Here is a 22257-nt window from a genome sequence, read left to right on the forward strand (position 1 = left end):
ATGAATCTGAACATGTAGACTCGGATTTGAAATTTGAACTCGTTTATGCTCAATTCAATTCATGCTTGTTTGAACACGTTTATGATCATAAAAATCTTTGTATAACTAATATTTCTTGAAATAATCAACAAAAATTAACTAATTATTTAAATTTTGATTTAGTTGTGTAATGTTTATATTATAAACTAGTTTTATGAGCTCGTACGTTGCACAACATTTGTATAAATTAGTAGTCGATAACGTTAATATTGATACTTATATCAAATGTATAATACAATCTATAGTATCATATAAATCTCTAAAATGATGATGTCATAAATAAGAATTATTCAAGTTTAAAAAAAATTCAAAAATAAATAGAAAAAATTCAAGCCCCCATGATAATGTCATTAAAACAATTAATTATATTAATAAAAATATTTGAAGCATTATGGACAACCTTATGATAAAACACCATCATAACCATATGTACAATAAATTGTACAACTTTTACAAAACACATCATGAACACCTGTACAAACTTTGAAGCATAATGTATAACTTTTATATAATAATGTATTTTAATTTCTAACAAAATTCAAGATGCATTTGTTATTAATAATAATAATTATTAAAAATTTAAATACTCATTTTAAAGCAAATTTAATATTATAGTTATAATTATAATTATAGTTATTTATTATACATATACAAATAAGAATTCTCTTTACGAGATTAACTACGTTACATATGCATGCAAAATACATGTCTCAATAAAAGGTTGAAATGTAGACTTTTATAACAAGAAAAATAGTAATTGTGATGAAAATTGAAAGAGGGTGGTGAGAGAATAAATGTAGTTCATTTATTACGATCAAATTAAGTATATTAATATGTTTGTAAAAACAACGACAAGTTTTTTAGTCGGAATCCTTGGTTCTACGGTTCATTAAACTAAATGACTTTAGTATTTATATTCACTTAATACCTAAAACATATATTCAACTGTTTCGTTTAAACAAACTCGTAGTTCTACGGGTCATTTCCCTAGTTACAATAATAAAATCCTTTATTACTACTAACATTTGTATTGAAAACATTAGTATTGAATATTAATACATAAATTATGAGCCCATGTGTTGGAATCATTTTATATTCAATTGATAAATAATCGATAAAACACCAAACATTAGCCCTTAAAAAGTTATTTAAAACCGATCATTAAGAATAATATTTTATGTACGTCGCTAATTGTAAATAAAAACATAAATTTATTATATAATTATATATTATCAATATTTATATTAAATCAATGTATCGCTTTAATATAAATTCAAAATTATTATCATATTATCTATTTTATTATAGAACTAATATAAATTTCATCATAATAATATTTATTGTTTGCAAAAGAATTGTTCAAACAGTCTCTAAAATAATTTAATAATAATATAGTACATAATATTATTAATATATTATTATATAATAATATAATATGTAATTTTAGGTAATGAAATATGTATATTAAATTAAATTAGAAAATCTAATAATTAAATTAATATATAAAATAATTGATAGACTGACACGTGACGGGAGTAAAGGAGGAGTTGACAAGTGACAGAATTTAATAAAAAGTTGACACGTAAGATTATCATCACACGCTATATATAATGTACTACTTTCATAAGCCCGTGTGTTGCATGGCATGTGTACAAATTAGTATTCGATAACGTTAGTATTGATATTTTATTAAATGTATAATACAATTACCATGAAAAAACCAGATAGTATGATTTATATTGAAAACATTAGTTTTGAATAACGCATATATTATGAGCTCGTCCGTTAGAACCATGTGTTTACGTACATCTCTAATTGTATATAGTTTAATACAAGCTACTCAAATTACAATGGAAAAAATACTTGATGATTTATGATGCGGGTGAGCTGGGCAATGTAACCAGCAACACAACCAGCACAAGCTCAAATGATGTTACACACGAGTCTGGTCAAGCCATGGTCGTGTTGCCATCTCTTTCGTATCATCTAAGTGTTTTTGGAGCTGGTTCAACAAGCTCAGGGGTTACCCTACTTCAGTCTTTAAACAGAAGTAGTTATGTTTTCATGAATAAAGTTTTTGATAGTTGAAGGCAAGCCTGCACCAAAGAAGAACCAGTAGCCGGGCCAGCAAATGAGGTTTAGTTCAGCCAGTAAAGCTTTAATTCACTCAGCCGGATAACCAGCAAGATGAACCAGCAAAGTTATACAATAGAAGAACCAGCTAGTTCAACCAGCTGAAGAATTTTAGTCCAACCAGCACACGTAACTTAGTTCAACCAGCAGGCGATGCTATTTCTTTCTAAAGAGCCAACTTGCTGATACGATTCAAAGATTTAACTTATGTTTTCAATAAACCGGTCAGGTCATGTGCTTAACAAGTGCGTGGCTGTTCTAGAATGTTGGGCTGTCCAAGGAAGATTCTTATCTATCATTGGATGCTTTTATCATGGGAGGAGCACTACCAAATGGTAGGCTTTTGCAGATTGTGTCCTTTATTCTTATTGGCTAATTTGTAATTGTTTGTCCTTTTTGTCTCCATTTCCTTTTTATGTTTTTGTCTTATCTAGAAAGTAGCTGTTATGCTTCTCCTATAAATAGAGAGCTCTTGTAATTGTAAAACTTGGTTGATGATTGAATGAAAAGTTTGATAGAGCTTATCTATTTACAAAATCTCTGTGTCTTTACGAATCTTTGATTCTGGTGGCTAAGAGTGGTTTCTTTATCAGTGTTTGTGGTGTTACTTTATCAAACATTGTGGTGAAATCCAAATCTTCATATCTGATATTATAGTTGTGGTGGAATCTTTATCAGCTGTAGTTGAAGTTTTGGAGTGTTTCTAGATCTCCAATTGTTGTGGTATCTTTATCATTAAGGGTTTAGATTCTTTATCCTTTGTGTTCTTATTTCAGAGTTTTATACTCTATTTTGGGGCTGTTACTGTTACAAATTGGGTGTTTGGTGTTCAGATCTGTTGGGTGAAGAAAGCTTGTTCTAAATTGCGTTTTTAAAGTCATAATTATGTATCAAAGTGGTATCAGAGCTTAGGTTGTTCAATCGAAGCTTTCTTATCATATTTATTGTTGTTTCAGTTCATACTCTATTTTTGAGCTGAGAAGCTTATTTCTAGATCTGATTTGAAATGACTGAGATTCCTATAAACATGACTCTTGAAGAAGCTCATAATCTTAGAAGAGATAGAGCCATTGAAGCTCTACAACATCATATGGAAAGAATGGTTTATTTGTTGGAAGATGGTAAGCCAAGAAGAAAAAGAACTTGATCTGAAAATGGAGATACAACCATTGTGTCTTCTAGTACTGGATCTGAACTTGGTAGACATGGATCTACTGATGGGTCTCATGCTTCTTCACAAAGAAGAAGAAGGCATAGGAAACGAGCTGATGATTTGAAAGATAACAAGATAGATCCTCCTGATCTTGAAGAATCCTCAAATCCTGAAGATTACTATGAATGGGTTCAGGCCATGGATAGAATTAGGGAGGTTAAAGGCTATGATGATAAAAAGGCCTTTAAAGTTGTTGTAATCAAGCTAAAGAAGTATGCTTCAATGTGGTATGATAATCTGAAAAGGGAAAGGCAATATGAAGGAAAGAAGACCATCAAGACCTGGTCCAAATTAAAAGAGTGTAAGCAGAAAAGATTTGTTCCTCAAGCTTACAAACAAGATCTGTATATACAGATGAATACACTCAAGCAAGGTAGCATGAATGTTGTTGATTACATTAGAGAGTTTGAGCAGCTCAAAATTTGTACTAATGTCAAAGAAGCTGAAGAACACACTATAGCAAGATTCGTTGGAGGTTTAAATGCTTCAATTGTTGATCAAGTTGAAATGCAGCCTCTATGGACTTTTGAGAGTGCTTGCAAGCTGGCTATTCAAGTGGAGAAACAAGCAAAGAAGAAAAGTAATTTTAAGTCTTATTCCAAGCCAGTAATGCTGCCTATGAAGGGTCAATCCTCAATGCTGCCCAAGCATAACTAAGCAGCATCCAAAGCCAGTAAAGGCAAAGAGCAGGTTGTAGCTAGTCCTAATGATAATAAAAGGAAATGCTTCAAGTGCTATGGATTGCGGCATTTTTAAGCTTAATGTCCTAACCAGCGTGCTCTTACATTAATGGAGATTGAAGATTTGGAAGGGGGTTTTGAAACTAAACCAGCATATGATGAGTCTGATAGTGAAGAGTTTGTTGCTGCTGTTATTGGAGAATTTTTAATGATTCGAAGAGTAAAGCACTCAGCTGAGACTATTGGAGATAAGAGCCAGCGTGAAAACATCTTTCATTCAAGGTGCACAGTCAAGGGCAAAGTGTGTATCCTGATTGTTGATGGAGGCAGTTGTACAAACGCAGCATCTGCTCACATGGTGGAAAAGCTTGAGCTGGTTACAAAGACGCATCCTCCTCCATAAAAACTTCAATGGCTTAATCAAGGCAGTGAGGTAAAGGTTACTCGCCAAGTTATTGTTCCATTTTCTATTGGTACTGTTTATCAAGATGAGATCACTTGTGATGTTATTCCTATGGATGCTTGTCATTTGCTGCTTCGTTGACCTTGGTTATTCGATAAGTATGTCTATCATAATGGACACCAAAATACTTACTCGTTGTATGTGAAGGGTAAAAAGATCACCATCGCTTCTTTAAAACCTAGTGAAATACCTAGAGCTGATCCTACTGTTAATAATGGTAAAACTTTGTTTATGACTCAAACTGAAGTTGATACTGAGTTAAAGGGTGGTACTGGTGCTTATTTATTGCTGATGGTTGAAAATGATGAGTTGAACCAGCATGATGAAATACCAGCTAGGGTAAAGCCATTGTTATCCAAATTTGCTGATGTGTTTCCTACTGAGTTACCTACTGGTTTGCCACCAATCAGGGGTATTGAACATCAAATTGATCTTGTACCTGAATTTGTTCTTCCCAACAAAGCAGCTTATCGATGTTCTCCTCATGAAGCAAAAGATTTAGAAAAGAAAGTTAATGAGCTGGTTGCAAAAGGGTATGTTAGAACCAGCATGAGTCCTTGTTCGGTACCAGCTTTGCTGGTTCCAAAGAAAGATGGTTCTATGAGAATGTGTATAGACAGCAGAGCTATTAACAACATCACCATCAAGTATAGGTATCCCAAACCTAGATTAGATGATATGCTAGATGAGCTGCATGGTTCTTATGTGTTCTCCAATGTTGATCTTAGAAGTGGGTATCATCAAATTTGAATAAAAGAAGGCGATGAATGGAAGACAACTTTCAAGATCAAGGGTGGTCTATTCGAGTGGTTGGTTATGCCTTTTGGATTATCCAATGCACCCAGCACATTCACGAGACTTATGAATGAGGTGCTTGATCAGGCCACTTATTGGTCAGTTTGTGGTTGTTTATTTTGATGACATTCTAGTGTACTCAAAAAGTAAAGAAGAACACTTGGATCATTTGAGGAAAGTATTTGAGCTGTTAAGGCAGTATCAATTATATGCAAAGCTGGAGAAGTGTGATTTCTTTGTCAGCAAAGTGGTGTTTCTTGGATATGTGGTTTCTGAAGAAGGCATTTCAATGGATCCATCTAAGGTGAAAGCAATCCGGTCTTGGCCTAGTCCTTCTTCCATCACTGAAGTCAGAAGTTTTCATGGTTTAGCTTCATTTTATAGAAGGTTTATCAAAGACTTCTCTACAATTGTAGCTCCAATTACTGATTGTATGAAGAAAGGGGTATTTGAATGGTCTAGTTCTGCCCAATCAGCATTTGTTCAGCACCTATTCTTGCTTTGCCTAAATTTGATATGTTGTTTGAACTTGAATGTGATGCAAGTGGTGTTGGCATTGGAGCTGTTCTAGTGCAAGGAAAAAGACCAGTAGCTTATTTCAGTGAAAAGCTAAATGGGTCAAAGCTGAATTATAACACTTATGATAAAGAATTTTATGCCATCATTTGAGCTGTTGATCACTGATCTCATTATTTGAAGCCAAGGCAGTTTGTTCTCTTTTCTGATCATGAAGCATTGAAGTACATTAATGGGCAGCACAAATTAAATCCAAGACATGCCAAATGGGTTGAATTCTTGCAGATGTACTCCTTTGTGTCTAAACACAAGGCTGGTACTTCTAATGTTGTTGCTAATTGATAATGCTAAAAACGAACATATATTTCATAGCATTATCCCACAAGAAAGACAAGCTTTTAGTTGCAATTGTTCTATTTACAAGTGATATTCGTTTAAATAATAAAAGGTGAAGACAAAAGACAGATTCGACGAATTGAAGACGCAAATGACCAAAAAGCTAAAAAGTACAAAGTACAATCCAAGTGGTTCAAATTATTGATGAGAAACGTCTAAAAATTACAAGAGTACAAGCCGTGAAACACAAAGTACAAGATATTAAATTGTACTAAAAGGCGTTCGAAAATCCGGAACCGAGACATGAACCAACTTTCACGCGCGACGCAATGGACCAAAAATTACAAGTCAACTATGCACAAGAATATAATATAATATATAATTAATTATGTATATTATTATATATTATAATTATATGCAGCCCACGTTTTGATTTCATCTATGAGCTGGATTCCAGACCTCCGCACTCGCGGAGGTGTAAAGCATAAAAGCTCAGCACTCATAGAGCTCTACAGTGAAATGTGGGCCTATAAAAGGTCGCGCATTCTGATCGATTTTATTCACTCCTTTTTCAATCTCTCTCTCACGATATATATATATATATATAATTTATAATTTTAATTTTAATTTAAGATTAATAATAATAAGGTTATGTTAGCGAATGTTGTAATTGTTATAGTGACCCAAACTTTTCCATGTTTATATATATTAATTGAGATTGATATTTACATGATTAAATGTTTCCAACATGTTAAGCAATCAAACTTGTTAAGACTTGATTAATTGAAATATGTTTCATATAGACAATTGACCACCCAAGTTGACTGGTGATTCACGAACGTTAAAACTTGTAAAAACTATATGATGACATATATATGGATATATATATATATATATATAGTTAACATGATACTATGATAAGTAAACATATCATTAAGTATATTAACAATGAACTACATATGTAAAAACAAGACTACTAACTTAATTATTTTTAAACGAGACATACATGTAACGATTATCGTTGTAAAGACATTTAATGTATATATATCATATTAAAAGATATTCATACATGATAATATCATGATAATATAATAATTTAAAATCTCATTTGATATTATAAACATTGGGTTAACAACATTTAACAAGATCGTTAACCTAAAGGTTTCAAAACAACACTTACATGTAACGACTAACGATGACTTAACGACTCAGTTAAAATGTATATACATGTAGTGTTTTAATATGTATTTATACACTTTTGAAAAACTTCAATACACTTATCAAAATACTTCCACTTAACAAAAATGCTTACAATTACATCCTCGTTCAGTTTCATCAACAATTCTACTCGTATGCACCCGTATTCGTACTCGTACAATACACACCTTTTAGATGTATGTACTATTGGTATATACACTCCAATGATCAGCTCTTAGCAGCCCATTTGAGTCACCTAACACATGTGGAACCATCATTTGGCAACTAGCATGAAATATCTCATAAAATTACAAAAATATGAGTAATCATTCATGACTTATTTACATGAAAACAAAATTACATATCCTTTATATCTAATCCATACACCAACGACCAAAAACACCTACAAACACTTTCATTCTTCAATTTTATTCATCTAATTGATCTCTTTCAAGTTCTATCTTCAAGTTCTAAGTGTTCTTCATATATTCTACAAGTTCTAGTTACATAAAATCAAGAATACTTTCAAGTTTGCTAGCTCACTTCCAATCTTGTAAGGTGATCATCCAACCTCAAGAAATCTTTGTTTCTTACAGTAGGTTATCATTCTAATACAAGGTAATAATAATATTCAAACTTTGGTTCAATTTCTATAACTATAATAATCTTATTTCAAGTGATGATCTTACTTGAACTTGTTTTCGTGTCATGATTCTGCTTCAAGAACTTCGAGCCATCCAAGGATCCGTTGAAGCTAGATCCATTTTTTTCTTTTCCAGTAGGTTTATCCAAGGAACTTAAGGTAGTAATGATGTTCATAACATCATTCGATTCATATATATAAAGCTATCTTATTCGAAGGTTTAAACTTGTAATCACTAGAACATAGTTTAGTTAATTCTAAACTTGTTCGCAAACAAAAGTTAATCCTTCTAACTTGACTTTTAAAATCAACTAAACACATGTTCTATAGCTATATGATATGCTAACTTAATGATTTAAAACCTGGAAACACGAAAAACACCGTAAAACCGGATTTACGCCGTCGTAGTAACACCGCGGGCTGTTTTGGGTTAGTTAATTAAAAACTATGATAAACCTTGATTTAAAAGTTGTTATTCTGAGAAAATGATTTTTATTATGAACATGAAACTATATCCAAAAATTATGGTTAAACTCAAAGTGGAAGTATGTTTTCTAAAATGGTCATCTAGACGTCGTTCTTTCGACTGAAATGACTACCTTTACAAAAATGACTTGTAACTTATTTTTCCGTCTATAAACCTATACTTTTTCTGTTTAGATTCATAAAGTAGAGTTCAATATGAAACCATAGCAATTTGATTCACTCAAAACGGATTTAAAATGAAGAAGTTATGGGTAAAACCAGATTGGATAATTTTTCTCATTTTAGCTACGTGAAAATTGGTAACAAATCTATTCCAACCATAACTTAATCAACTTGTATTGTATATTATGTAATCTTGAGATACCATAGACACGTATACAATGTTTCGACATATCATGTCGACACATCTATATATATTTCGGAACAACCATAGACACTCTATATGTGAATGTTGGAGTTAGCTATACAGGGTTGAGGTTGATTCCAAAATATATATAGTTTGAGTTGTGATCAATACTGAGATACGTATACACTGGGTCGTGGATTGATTCAAGATAATATTTATCTATTTATTTCTGTACATCTAACTGTGGACAACTAGTTGTAGGTTACTAACGAGGACAGCTGACTTAATAAACTTAAAACATCAAAATATATTAAAAGTGTTGTAAATATATTTTGAACATACTTTGATATATATGTATATATTGTTATAGGCTCGTGAATCAACCAGTGGCCAAGTCTTACTTCCCGACGAAGTAAAAATCTGTGAAAGTGAGTTATAGTCCCACTTTTAAAATCTAATATTTTTGGGATGAGAATACATGCAGGTTTTATAAATGATTTACAAAATAGACACTAGTACGTGAAACTACATTCTATGGTTGAATTATCGAAATCGAATATGCCCCTTTTTATTAAGTCTGGTAATCTAAGAATTAGGGAACAGACACCCTAATTGACGCGAATCCTAAAGATAGATCTATTGGGCCTAACAAACCCCATCCAAAGTACCGGATGCTTTAGTACTTTGAAATTTATATCATATCTGAAGGGTGTCCCGGAATGATGGGGATATTCTTATATATGCATCTTGTTAATGTCGGTTACCAGGTGTTCACCATATATGAATGATTTTTATCTCTATGTATGGGATGTGTATTGAAATATGAAATCTTGTGGTCTATTGTTACGATTTGATATATATAGGTTAAACCTATAACTCACCAACATTTTTGTTGACGTTTAAAGCATGTTTATTCTCAGGGGAATACTAAGAGCTTCCGCTGTTGCATACTAAAATTAAGGACAAGATTTGGAGTCCATGTTTGTATGATACTGTGTAAAAACTGCATTCAAGAAAGTGATTTCGATGTAACATATTTGTATTGTAAACCATTATGTAATGGTCGTGTGTAAACAGGATATTTTAGATTATCATTATTTGATAATCTACGTAAAGCTTTTTAAACCTTTATTTATGAAATAAAGGTTATGGTTTGTTTTAAAATGAATGCAGTCTTTGAAAAATGTCTCATATAGAGGTCAAAACCTCGCAACGAAATCAATTAATATGGAACATTTTTAATCAATAAGAACGGTACATTTCAATTGTGTAAGTCGAAATTCTGTCCGTGTAACACTACGCTATTATTAATCATTGTAAGTTATGTTCAACCTTTTTAAATTAATGTCTCGTAGCTAAGTTATTATTATGCTTATTTAAATCGAAGTAATCATGATGTTGGGCTAAATATTAAGTTTGGATAATTGGGCTTTGTACCATAATTGGGGTTTGGACAAAAGACCGACACTTGTGGAAATTAGACTATGGGCTATTAATGGGCTTTATATTTGTTTAATTGAATGATAGTTCGTTAATTTAATATAAAGATTTACAATTGGACGTACCTATAAATAACCATATACACTCGATCGGACACGATGGGCGGGATATTTATAAGTACTAATAATCGTTCATTTAACCAGACACGGGAATGGATTAATAGTCAATGGACTCATTAAAATAGGGGTGAATTATGTACAAGGACACTTGGCGTAATTGTAAACAAAGTATTAAAACCTTGGGTTACACGCAGTCGATATCCTGGTGTAATTATTAAACAAAGTATTAAGACCGTGTTACAGTTTAAGTCCCCAATTAGTTGGAATATTTGACTTCGGATATAAGGATAATTTGACGAGGACATTTGCACTTTATATTTATGACTGATGGACTGTTATGGACAAAAACCATATGGACATATCGAATAATCCAGGACAAAGGACAATTAACCCATGGTGATAAATTAAAATCAATACATCAAACTTCATGATTATAGAAGTTTAAATAAGCATAATTCATTTATTTCATATTTCATCGCACTTTTATTTACTGTCATTTTATTTATTGCATTTTTTAATTATCGTACTTTTATCGCAATTTTATTTACCGTCATTTATCCCACTTTAATTTATCGCATTTTAATTATCGTCATTTACTTTACGCTTTAAATTAAGTTATTTTTAATATTTTACATTAGGTTTTAACTGCGACTTAAGACATAAAATTGACAAACCGGTCATTAAACGGTAAAAACCCCCTTTTATAATAATAATATTACTTATTTATATATATTTATATTTATACAAATATAGTTTTTATAAAAAAATATAGCGTTAAACTTGGCTAGTTCCCTGTGGACGAACCGGACTTACTAAAAAATACACTACTGTACGATTAGGTACACTGCCTATAGTGTTGTAGCAAGGTTTAGGTATATCCACTCTATAAATAAATAAATAACTTGTGTAAAATTGTATCGTATTTAATAGTATTTCGTAGTAAAAATATAACTATTTCGTACCCCTCTCCTTTAACATCAAGTTATTTTGGTGCCGCTGCCGGGGATCGCCGAAGCGAAACGCTATTTTTATAAATAAAAAAAGGATTTTTATTAAGTTTTAATCTATTTTTGTAAAAATATAAGTTTTAAATATTAAAAAAAATAAAAATATAAAATATATATATATATATATATATATATATATATATATATATATATATATATATATATATATATATATATATATATATATATATATATATCTATTTAGGTGTTTTAATTAAAAAGTTTATTTTTTTTTAGAATTATAAAAATCTAATAAGTAATTGTTAAAATATAAGTTTTATTTAAGTTATATTTTATAAAAATTAAAAACATAAAAAAAATCAAATATAAAAAAAAAACTGAACTGGACCAGTTTATTTTCGAAACCCAAAATAAATCTTAAATTAAAAACTGAACTGGGCCGAACTGTTTAAGCCCAACCAGCGAACCCAATATTATTAAAGTCCGCACTCGCGGAGATATTGGGCAGCAGACATCCGCACTCGCGGAGCCTGCTCTGGCAGCAAACCTAGTACGTAATTAATGCTAATTAGGGTTTTTAATTAATTATTATTATTATTATTATTATTAACCTAATTAGGGTTAATTATTTTATTAATTAGTTTTAGTTTATTTTATTTTGTATTTTTAAGTTTCAATTAGTTTTATTATGTATAAAATTGATACTTTTATAAAATAAGTAATATAAAAATAATTTTTTTATAAAAATTGTATTTTTTTTATAACTTTAAGTTTTATCTTTATATTTTGTATCTTTTTATTCGTAATTGTATATTTATCGTTCGTAATTAGTTTTAAGATTAGTATTTTGCCGTAGTTATTTTATATTTCTAGATTTTTAGGCTTTGCCGTAAAATCATTTAAGTACTTTTTCTTTAGATTAAGATTTTGATGCTTTAGAATTTTACGACGTTGTTTATCGCTTTAATTTTAAAGATTTTAGTACTTTTTAAGTTATTGCCGCTTTGGATATAGAATTCTTTTTAAGCTTTAATACCTTTAGACATAAGTTTTAATTTTTAGTTTTTAGACTTTTAAGTTTCGACGCTGCATTTTATTATTTTTCGACCTTTTATTTTTCGACGTTTTTCGACGCGTTTTTTTTCTCTCGATGCTCTAGTTTTTAGGACATAGAATTTTCTATTTCTTCTCTAAAATTTCAAAACGAAAAATTATTTTAAGCGGTTAAATTGATAGACATCCAAAATTTTCTAATTCGTAGTAATAGTTGGATTTGTTAGTGGCGAGTTGTGGGCTTCCGATTTAAAGGGTCCTGGCTACCTGCTGCATCTATTGACTATTCGAAACGTGGGCAAAATCAGAAAAGTTTATTAATTTGATAACTTATATAATTTTTATTTTTATAACTAATAGGATATTCAGTGAATGCACAGAGCAAAACGTTCACCACATTTCATACGTTCACCACCTGTAACTCGATCAAGACATCTAGCCAATATTATCGCTGTTGATTTTTCTTTAGAATCGTCATCTAGTCGACCAAGTACTCCAATTCAAATTTTCGATAATCCATTTTTTGAACCCGATCTCACAATTGAGAATCCGGAGGATATTCAGGGACAAATTAGAGATCCTGAACCACTAATCATTCCTCCTGAACCACAAATCACTCATCCAGAGATTGTCGAGGAAGAAACCATTAAGTCAGAATCCTCTAGTGATTCAGATTCAACAAATTCAATCATGGAAAATCTGGAACCTCTAAGTATGGAAGACCGAATGAGAGCTAAACGCACTGGCCAAGGTCACGCAATTACTCAACCAGACATTAATGCGCCAGATTATGAAATAAAAGGACAAATCCTGCACATGGTAACTAATCAATGCCAATTTAGTGGTACGCCGAAGGAAGATCCAAACGAACATCTTCGAACCTTTAATAGGATCTGTACTCTATTCAAAATTAGAGAAGTAGAGGATGAACAGATCTATCTCATGTTATTTCCCTGGACTTTAAAGGGAGAAGCCAAAGATTGGTTAGAATCGTTACTTGAAGGGGCGATTGATACATGGGATGTCTTAGTTGAAAATTTTCTTAAACAATTCTTTCCGGCATCTAAAGCCGTGAGACTTCAAGGAGAAATTGTTACATTCACGCAGAAGCCAAATGAAACTCTATATGAGGCGTGGACAAGATTCGGAAAGTTGTTAAGAGGATGTCCGCAACATGGTTTAGACACTTATCAAATAGTACAAATATTCTACCAAGGATGCGACATCACTACACGAAAAGACATCGATATAGCAGCGGGTGGTTCCATTATGAAGAAAACCGCAACTGAAGCTTACAAAATTATTGATAACACTGCTTCCCACTCACATGAGTGGCACCAAGAAAAAGATATCGTTAGATCATCTAAAGCAGCTATAGCCGATTCTAGCCATGACTTTGATTCCATTTCCGCAAAGATAGATGTTGTCGAGAGACGAATGGAAAAGATGACTAAAGATATTCACTCAATACGAATTAGTTGTGAGCAGTGTGGAGGACCACATTTGACAAAAGATTGTCTCAGTATTGAACAAACAATGGAACAAAGAGAGAATGTTTCATACATGAACCAAAGGCCTGGAAATAATTATCAAAATAATTATCAACCGCCAAGACCAATCTACAATCAAAACCAGAATTATAACTGAAATGTTCCATACAACAACTAACAAGGTCCTAGCAATCAACAAGTATCCAATAATACTTACAATCAGCAAAGACCTATTTTTCAAAATAAACCACCACAAACCGATGATAAAAAGCCAAATATAGAAGACATGATGTCGAAGCTAGTTGAATCTCAAACTCAATTTTTCACATCTCAGAAACAAACTAATGAACAAAATGCTCAAGCATTTACAAATCAACAAGCTTCTATCCAAAATTTGGAACAAGAAGTAAGTAACCTATCAATGTTGATAGGTGAGAGAAAATCGGGAAGTCTACCTAGCGATACAAATGCTAACCCCCGGAATGAAATAGCTAAAGCTGTTACCACAAGAAGTGGTATTACACTTAAACCACCTGAAATGCCTGTAAATTCTGATGACTCTATTCCTACTTCACAAGAACCACAATCTGAACAAGAAAAGGAAACAGAACCGGTAGTTGAAAAGGTTAATGAAGATAACACAGTTAAGGCAAAGCCTTATGTTAAACCATACCAACCACCACTTCCTTATCCGAGTAAAATGAGAAAAGAAAGACTTGAAGCCGAGCAATCCAAATTCTTGGATATGTTTAAACAAATAAATGTAAATCTTTCTTTCATTGATGTGATTTCAGGAATGCCTAGGTATGCTAAATTCTTGAAAGATCTAATCACAAATAGAAAGAAAATGGAAGAACTCTCGGCTGTTACTATGAATACTAATTGTTCTGCAGTACTGTTGAATAAGATACCAGAAAAACTCTCAGATCCAAGAAGTTTCACAATTCCATGTTTTCTGGGTAGTCTTAGTTCAATAGAAGCATTGACAGACTTAGGTGCTAGTATGTAACATCCCGCCTTTTTCCGTTTACTTTTCCGTTTAACTATTTAAAGTCCGTTATATGATTATGACATCCCTCGTTAATACGCGTTTTAAAATATCTCGTTTAGGTAATTCACGCACCCGCAACCGAACTAGAGGGACCATTGTTGCCAAGAGAGCAAAGAGGTGACTAGGTCAGCTAGTCAACCCTTCACTCTCATCCATTCATTAATTCTTTTCCTTTTTCCTTTTTCTCTAACATTTTCACCAAATCTCTCAAACACCACTTCAAGGATTCATCATCCAAATCAAATCGAGCAAGCATCCATCTAAACAAATTGCATATTCGGAATCCTCTCATCTTCCTCTTCGATTCCATACCGATTTCATCAAGTTTGGGTAACTTTCTAAAATCACTAGATTTTGTGTTCTTGATGTTTTTAACTTATAAAGTTGTTAATTAGTGTCTATGGCTCAAGTCTAACATGAATATATGATTTATATGTTCAATTTCGTTATTTGAAGTAACTAGTTTGAATATGAACTTTGGTATGTTTGATTTGGTGATTTGGTTGTTTGAATGTTGTTAAAAGTGATAAATGCATGTATTAAATGTGTTCCTAGTATCACTAGCTTCAATATGATGTGTAGGTTGTTTTAGAAAACTTCATCAACATGATTAGTGATTTTGATGTTGTTGGTTAGGGTTTGATAGAATTTAATGTGAACATTTAATGCTTTGAATGACATGAAATGTTATTTGTAAGTGTTAGGTTGTATTGTATGCTTGATCACCTTCGAAACGGCGTATCATTCATGTAAATTGGTTGCCGAATCATCAAATTTCATTTATGAACTTGAATGCATTCAATGAGGAGCCTTGAATGTGATTTTGGTTGTTGTAAAAGTAAATGTGATTGTTGAAATGTGTTTAGTTGTTTTCCTTGTCAAAATACCTTTCCGATGATATAAGATACATGTTTTGGTTGTTTGCGGGTCATAAATGGTGATTGTTTGAAGTTAGGTTCGTGCATAAAACTTAAAAACTGCCAGATTTCTCTGTACAGGTAATGGCGCCGTGCGCCATATACCCGCGCGGCGCGCCAAAGTGGTCTGTCCAACTTTATCAATTTTCGAATAATGTTTGCTATGCTACGCACCTCCGATTCACACGTAACTTGTTCTAACATGCTCATACATGATTAAAAACCTCAGAAAAATAGTTCGGGACCCGACCCGAACGTGTTGACTTTTTCGTTGACTTTGACTGACCAAAGTTTGACTTTTTGTCAAACTTAACCAAATGATTATGCAACCTTCCTAACTTGTTTATATACTTGTATCTTGCATGAAACTTGACAATTTGATTTCACATGCTACATAATCGAGTCGTAACGAGCCATAGGACTAATTGAACATCTTTGACCTATCGTGCTTACCGTTATTGATACGACCTATTTGTTTAGGTCAAGACTAGCACTATCCTTCGCACACGTTACTTTGTGAAGTACTTTTCATACGTGCACTCAAGGTGAGATCATAGTCCCACTTTTACTCTTTTGCACTTACATTTGGGATGAGAAAACATAAACGTTTCTTTTTATTAAGTGAACACAAGTACAGGAAAACAAACATTCTACATACGAGTTTGAACAAAAATCCTCAATTCGATTATCATTAGTTACACTTGCCGGGTGTAATCGAGAACTTATGTTATATGGCCATATGGGTTTGACAAACCCTCATTCAAACGGTTCTCTACCATTTACGAATGAAATGTATTTTCGAGAAACAGTGTATGTTCTAACACTATTGTGATGGGGTTCTATGGAAGGAATGTTAAGCATTGATAATTGGGTGCTCGTGAAACAAACTTTTGGAATGTATTACTATTATATCATTGTTGCAAATCTTGTGGTTCACTTGTACTTACTTACTCAAACCTATGATTTCACCAACGTTTTCGTTGACAGATTTCTATGTTTTTCTCAGGTCCTTGAAAGCTACTTGATACATGCTTCCGCACTCTTTTTGATACTTGCTTGGATGTCGAGTATACATGCATAGTTGGAGCATCTTTTGACTACTTTAAATTGTGTCGCATAGGTTTCATTCGTACATTAAACATTGTCATGTAACTATTCTTTGAACTACATTTGTAAACTTGAAACATCCTTCTACTTATGAAATAGATGCGACATATTTTGGTCAAACGTCATGATAAAGACTTATGACCACGTAACGGGACCTAAGTAGACGGCGCCGTCAAACATGATTTGGTCGAGTCGCTACAGATGGTATCAGAGCGTTGGTTGTAGGGATTTAGAGTTCATTGGTGTCAACCTCGAGTCATAGGGTACATTGGTGAGTCTAGACTACAACCGGCATATAGACTTGAAGTAGGAATTACTTGACTACTTGTGCATTTATACTCGAACGCTTCTACTCATATCTACTCTTAGTTCATCTTAATCTCACGTTGTTTAATTTGATTGACACGCCACCTTGACTATATGAAATGATGTCGAATGCACATATGAATCAGGGTAATATAATTTCCGGGATTATATTACGGTGACTCATATGAACGTTCCGGCATTATGGCATAAAGAATTTAAGGCGAGTCAAGGAAAATTTTCTCTCTATCTTTATTCCATATCACGGTTAGTGTTATTTAGAATACTAACCAACGGTATTCTTGTGTCTTGAAGGAACAATGGCTCCCCGTCGTGTACGCCGCAATGAAACTCCCGAACAAGCTCTCTAATGGATGATAGCTACCGCCGTAGATGCGGCCATGGCCGGTCACTCATCCAACAACAACAACAATAATAACAACAACCACAACAACAACCACAATGGAGCCGGTAACTCAAACGAAGGGCGCTCCTATAAATCCTTCATGGGGTGTAAACCTCACACTTTTGATGGAACCGGGGGACCGGTCGTGCTCACCCGATGGTTTGAACAAACGGAAGCCGTCTTTAGCATAAGTGGTTGTCGGGACCAAGACAAGGTCAAATACTCCACTCACACCTTCGCCGGTGTCGCTCTTACATGGTGGAATACTTATGTGCAATCGGTGGGTACCGATGAAGCTCACGCCCTCTCTTGGGCCGACTTGAGGGAAAAGATGATTGTCGAATATTTCCCTAATGAAGAAACCCGAAGGCTCGAACAAGAGCTAAGAACTTTAAAGGCGATCGGAAATGATCTCAAGGCTTATAATCAACGATTTTCCGAACTAGCCTTGATGTGCCCAAATCTTGTGAACCCCGAAGCTTTAAGGGTTGAACTTTACATGGATGGTCTTCCAAAGAGTATCAAACACGGAGTAATGTCATCCAAACCCACTAATCATCAAGAAGCTTTGAACATGGCCCACAAATTGATAGAAATGGTTGACGAAATCGTAGTTCCGGCACCTAAGGCCGAGGATAAATCGAGCGGCAACAAAAGAAAGTGGGAACCCTCCCAATCAAGCAACAACAACTTTGCTAAGAAGCCTTACACCTCCGACGGCAAGAAGGGTTATGCCGGGAACCTACCTCTTTGCAACAAATGCAACAAACATCACTTTGGTGAATGTGGCAAGTTAATTTGCCACCGGTGCCAAGGAGTTGGTCATAAGGCCAATGAGTGTAAAAGTGTTGCCCCCATCGCTCGAAAGGGGCCAAATGCACCAAAAACGGGCACTTGTTATGAATGTGGCCAAACGGGCCATTATAGAAATGCATGCCCGAAGAGGAAAGATAACACCAATACGCGCGGCCGAGCTTTCAACATCAACACCGAGGAAGCCCGAGATGATAATGAAATGGTCACGGGTACGTTTCTTCTCAACAACACTTATGTTACTTGTTTATTCGATTCGGGTGCCGATAAGAGTTTTGTATCCAAGATTTTGACTCATTCTTTCAATACTCCACCACGTCCACTATATACCACTTATACCATTGAAGTGGCCAACGGAAAACTATTGAGTGCCGACACATATTACCGGGGGTGTACGTTAAACATTTTGGGTAATGAGTTTGAAATTGACTTGATACCCATGGAACTAGGGAGCTTCGATGTAATAATCGGTATGAATTGGCTAGCCAAAATGAAATCTCACATCCTTTGTGATCTTAACGCAATCCGAATCCCTATCGAGAATGGTGAACCTTTGATCGTCTATGGCGATAAGAGTTGCACCGGACTCAACCTCGTTTTGTGTATTAAAGTTAGAAAACTAGTCCGTAAGGGTTGTTTTGCGATCCTTGCTCACGTTAAGAAAGTCGAGTCCAATGAGAAGCACATCAATGATGTGCCAATTATTAGTGGCTATTCCGATGTATTTCCCGATGAATTGCCGGGTCTTCCACCTCATTGACCGGTTGAATTCCAAATCGATCTTATTCCGGGAGCCGCACCCGTAGCACGTGCACCATATAGACTCGCTCCATCCGAAATGCAAGAATTGCAAAGTCAAATCCAAGAACTACTTGATCGTGGTTTTATCCAACCTAGCCATTCACCTTGGGGCGCTCCGATTTTGTTTGTTAAAAAGAAAGACGGATCCCTACGAATGTGCATTGACTATCGTGAACTAAACAAATTGACGGTTAAGAACCGATATCCTCTTCCTCGCATCGATGACCTCTTTGATCAATTACAAGGGTCTTGTGTATATTCAAAAATTGATCTCCGCTCGGGTTATCATCAATTAAGGGTTAAGGGGGAAGATGTCTCCAAAACCACTTTCCGAACTCGTTATGGTAGTTATGAATTTCTTGTAATGCCATTTGGTCTCACTAACGCACCGGCGGTGTTCATGGATCTTATGAACCGCGTGTGCAAACCGTATCTTGACAAATTCGTTATCGTGTTCATCGATGATATTTTAGTCTATTCAAAAAGCGAAGAAGAACACGAGGAACACCTCCAACTTGTGCTTGAACTTTTAAGACAAGAACAACTCTATGCCAAATTCTCCAAGTGTGAATTTTGGTTAAAGGAAGTTCAATTTCTTGGTCATGTTGTTAATGACCAAGGTATTAAAGTCGATCCAACGAAAATCGAAGCCATTAGTAAATGGGAGACTCCTACTACTCCTACTCATATCCGTCAATTCTTAGGTCTCGCCGGATACTACCGTAGATTCATCAAGGATTTTTCTTTGGTTGCTCGTCCTCTAACCGCTTTAACTCACAAGGGAAAGAAATTCATTTGGGCGACCGAGCAAGAATCCACGTTTCAAATCTTGAAGACAAAGCTAACCACCGCTCCTATCTTGTCACTTCCTGAAGGCAATGATGATTTTGTTGTATATTGTGATGCCTCGAAACATGGTTTTGGGTGTGTATTGATGCAACGGAAGAAAGTCATTACTTATGCCTCTCGACAACTAAAAATTCATGAACGGAATTACACGACTCATGATCTCGAACTCGGAGTCGTTGTCTTTGCACTTAAAATGTGGAGACACTATCTTTATGGAACCAAGAGTACTATCTTCACCGATCACAAAAGCCTTCAACACATCTTCGATCAAAAGCAACTAAACATGAGACAACGACGGTGGATTGAAACTTTGAACGATTATGATTGCGAGCTTCGTTACCATCCCGGGAAGGCAAACGTAGTAGCCGATGCCTTAAGTCAAAAAGAAAGAGCGGTGCCTCTTCGTGTCCGAGCCTTAAACATCACCATCCACACAAACCTTAATAGCCAAATTCGGGTAGCCCAAGATGAGGCTCTCAAGGATGAAAACCTTTCACACGAGCTCTTGAACATTCTCGTCTCTCGATTCGAAATTAGGGAGACCGGACTCCGATATTACGCCGGAAGGATTTGGGTGCCTAGTTATGGGGACCTACGAAGCCTTATTTTAGATGAAGCCCATAAGTCACGATACTCGATTCACCCCGGTGCCAATAAGATGTACCACGACCTTAAACAACTATATTGGTGGCCGAACATCAAAAGGGACGTAGCTACTTATGTTTCCAAGTGTTTGACATGTTCTAAAGTCAAAGCCGAACACCAAAGACCGTCCGGACTACTTCAACAAACCGAGATCCCGCAATGGAAGTGGGAAAGGATAACGATGGATTTTATCACCAAGCTACCAAAAACGACGGGCGGTTATGATACCATTTGGGTTATTGTTGACCGTCTCACCAAATCCGCACACTTCCTTGCCATGAAAGAAACGGACAAAATGGAGAAACTTGCACAACTTTACATTAAGGAGATCGTAGCCCGACACGGTGAATCTTTATCGATTATGTCCGACCGAGATGGCCGTTTCGTTTCTAGATTTTGGCATACATTGCAAGAACCTTTGGGAACGCGTTTAGACATGAGCACCGCATATCATCCTCAAACCGATGGACAAAGCGAACGTACAATTCAAACCTTAGAGGACATGTTACGAGCTTGCGTGTTGATTTTGGAAAAGCTTGGGACAAGCACTTACCTCTCGCCGAGTTCTCTTACAATAATAGTTATCACGCGAGTATTAAGGTCGCACCTTTTGAAGCGCTATATGGCCGAAAATGTCGTTCACCTCTTTGTTGGGCCGAAGTAGGCGACAAACAAATCACCGGTCCCGAACTTATTCATGAAACAACCTAGAAGATCGTTCAAATCCGAGATAGGCTTCGGACGGCCCGGAGTCGTCAAAAGAGTTATACCGACAAACGACGCAACGACCTCGAATTTTAAGTCGGTGACCGAGTAATGTTAAAAGTCGCACCTTGGAAAGGTGTAATTCATTTTGGGAAACGCGGGAAGCTAAATCCGCGGTATATTGGTCCTTTCGAAATCTTGGAGCGTATTGGAACCGTTGCTTATCGCTTAGATCTTCCGCCTCAATTGAACTCCGTTCATCCTACCTTCCATGTATCTAACTTGAAAAAGTGTCTTCCCGAACCCGATATCGTCATCCCTCTCGAAGAACTTACTATTGATGACAAACTTCATTTTGTGGAGGAACCGGTTGAAATTGTGGACACCTCCGTCAAGACATTGAAACAAAGCCGAATTCCGATTGTCAAGGTTTGTTGGAATGCCAAAAGAGGACCCGAGTTTACTTGGGAAAGGCAAGATCAAATGCAAAAGAAATACCCTCACTTATTCCCGATTCCGGAAACGCAAAATTTCGAGGAAGAAACAACAACTACTATGCCTACTTAAATTTCGGGACGAAATTTCTTTTAAGGAGTAGGTAATGTAACATCCCGCCTTTTTCCATTTACTTTTCCGTTTAACTATTTAAAGTCCGTTATATGATTATGACATCCCTCGTTAATACGCGTTTTAAAATATCTCGTTTAGGTAATTCACGCACCCGCAACCGAACTAGAGGGACC

At 34.8% G+C, this 22257-nt stretch overlaps 1 protein-coding gene across 1 annotated transcript in view; it reads left to right on the plus strand.

The window, feature by feature from the left end:
• Positions 1-3199: 3199 nt before the first annotated feature.
• LOC139900567 (uncharacterized) overlaps positions 3200-22257 on the plus strand; it is a 140011-nt gene continuing 120953 nt past the window's right edge. The window contains exons 1-5 of the mRNA XM_071883334.1: positions 3200-3293; positions 3465-3886; positions 4160-4441; positions 4676-4793; positions 4995-5061. Of these exons, the coding sequence (XP_071739435.1) occupies positions 3200-3293; positions 3465-3886; positions 4160-4441; positions 4676-4793; positions 4995-5061 (983 nt within the window). The remainder of the gene's footprint in view (positions 3294-3464; positions 3887-4159; positions 4442-4675; positions 4794-4994; positions 5062-22257) is intronic.

The sequence above is a fragment of the Rutidosis leptorrhynchoides genome, chromosome 3, assembly GCF_046630445.1.
Source record: "Rutidosis leptorrhynchoides isolate AG116_Rl617_1_P2 chromosome 3, CSIRO_AGI_Rlap_v1, whole genome shotgun sequence".
Lineage (NCBI taxonomy): Eukaryota > Viridiplantae > Streptophyta > Magnoliopsida > Asterales > Asteraceae > Rutidosis > Rutidosis leptorrhynchoides.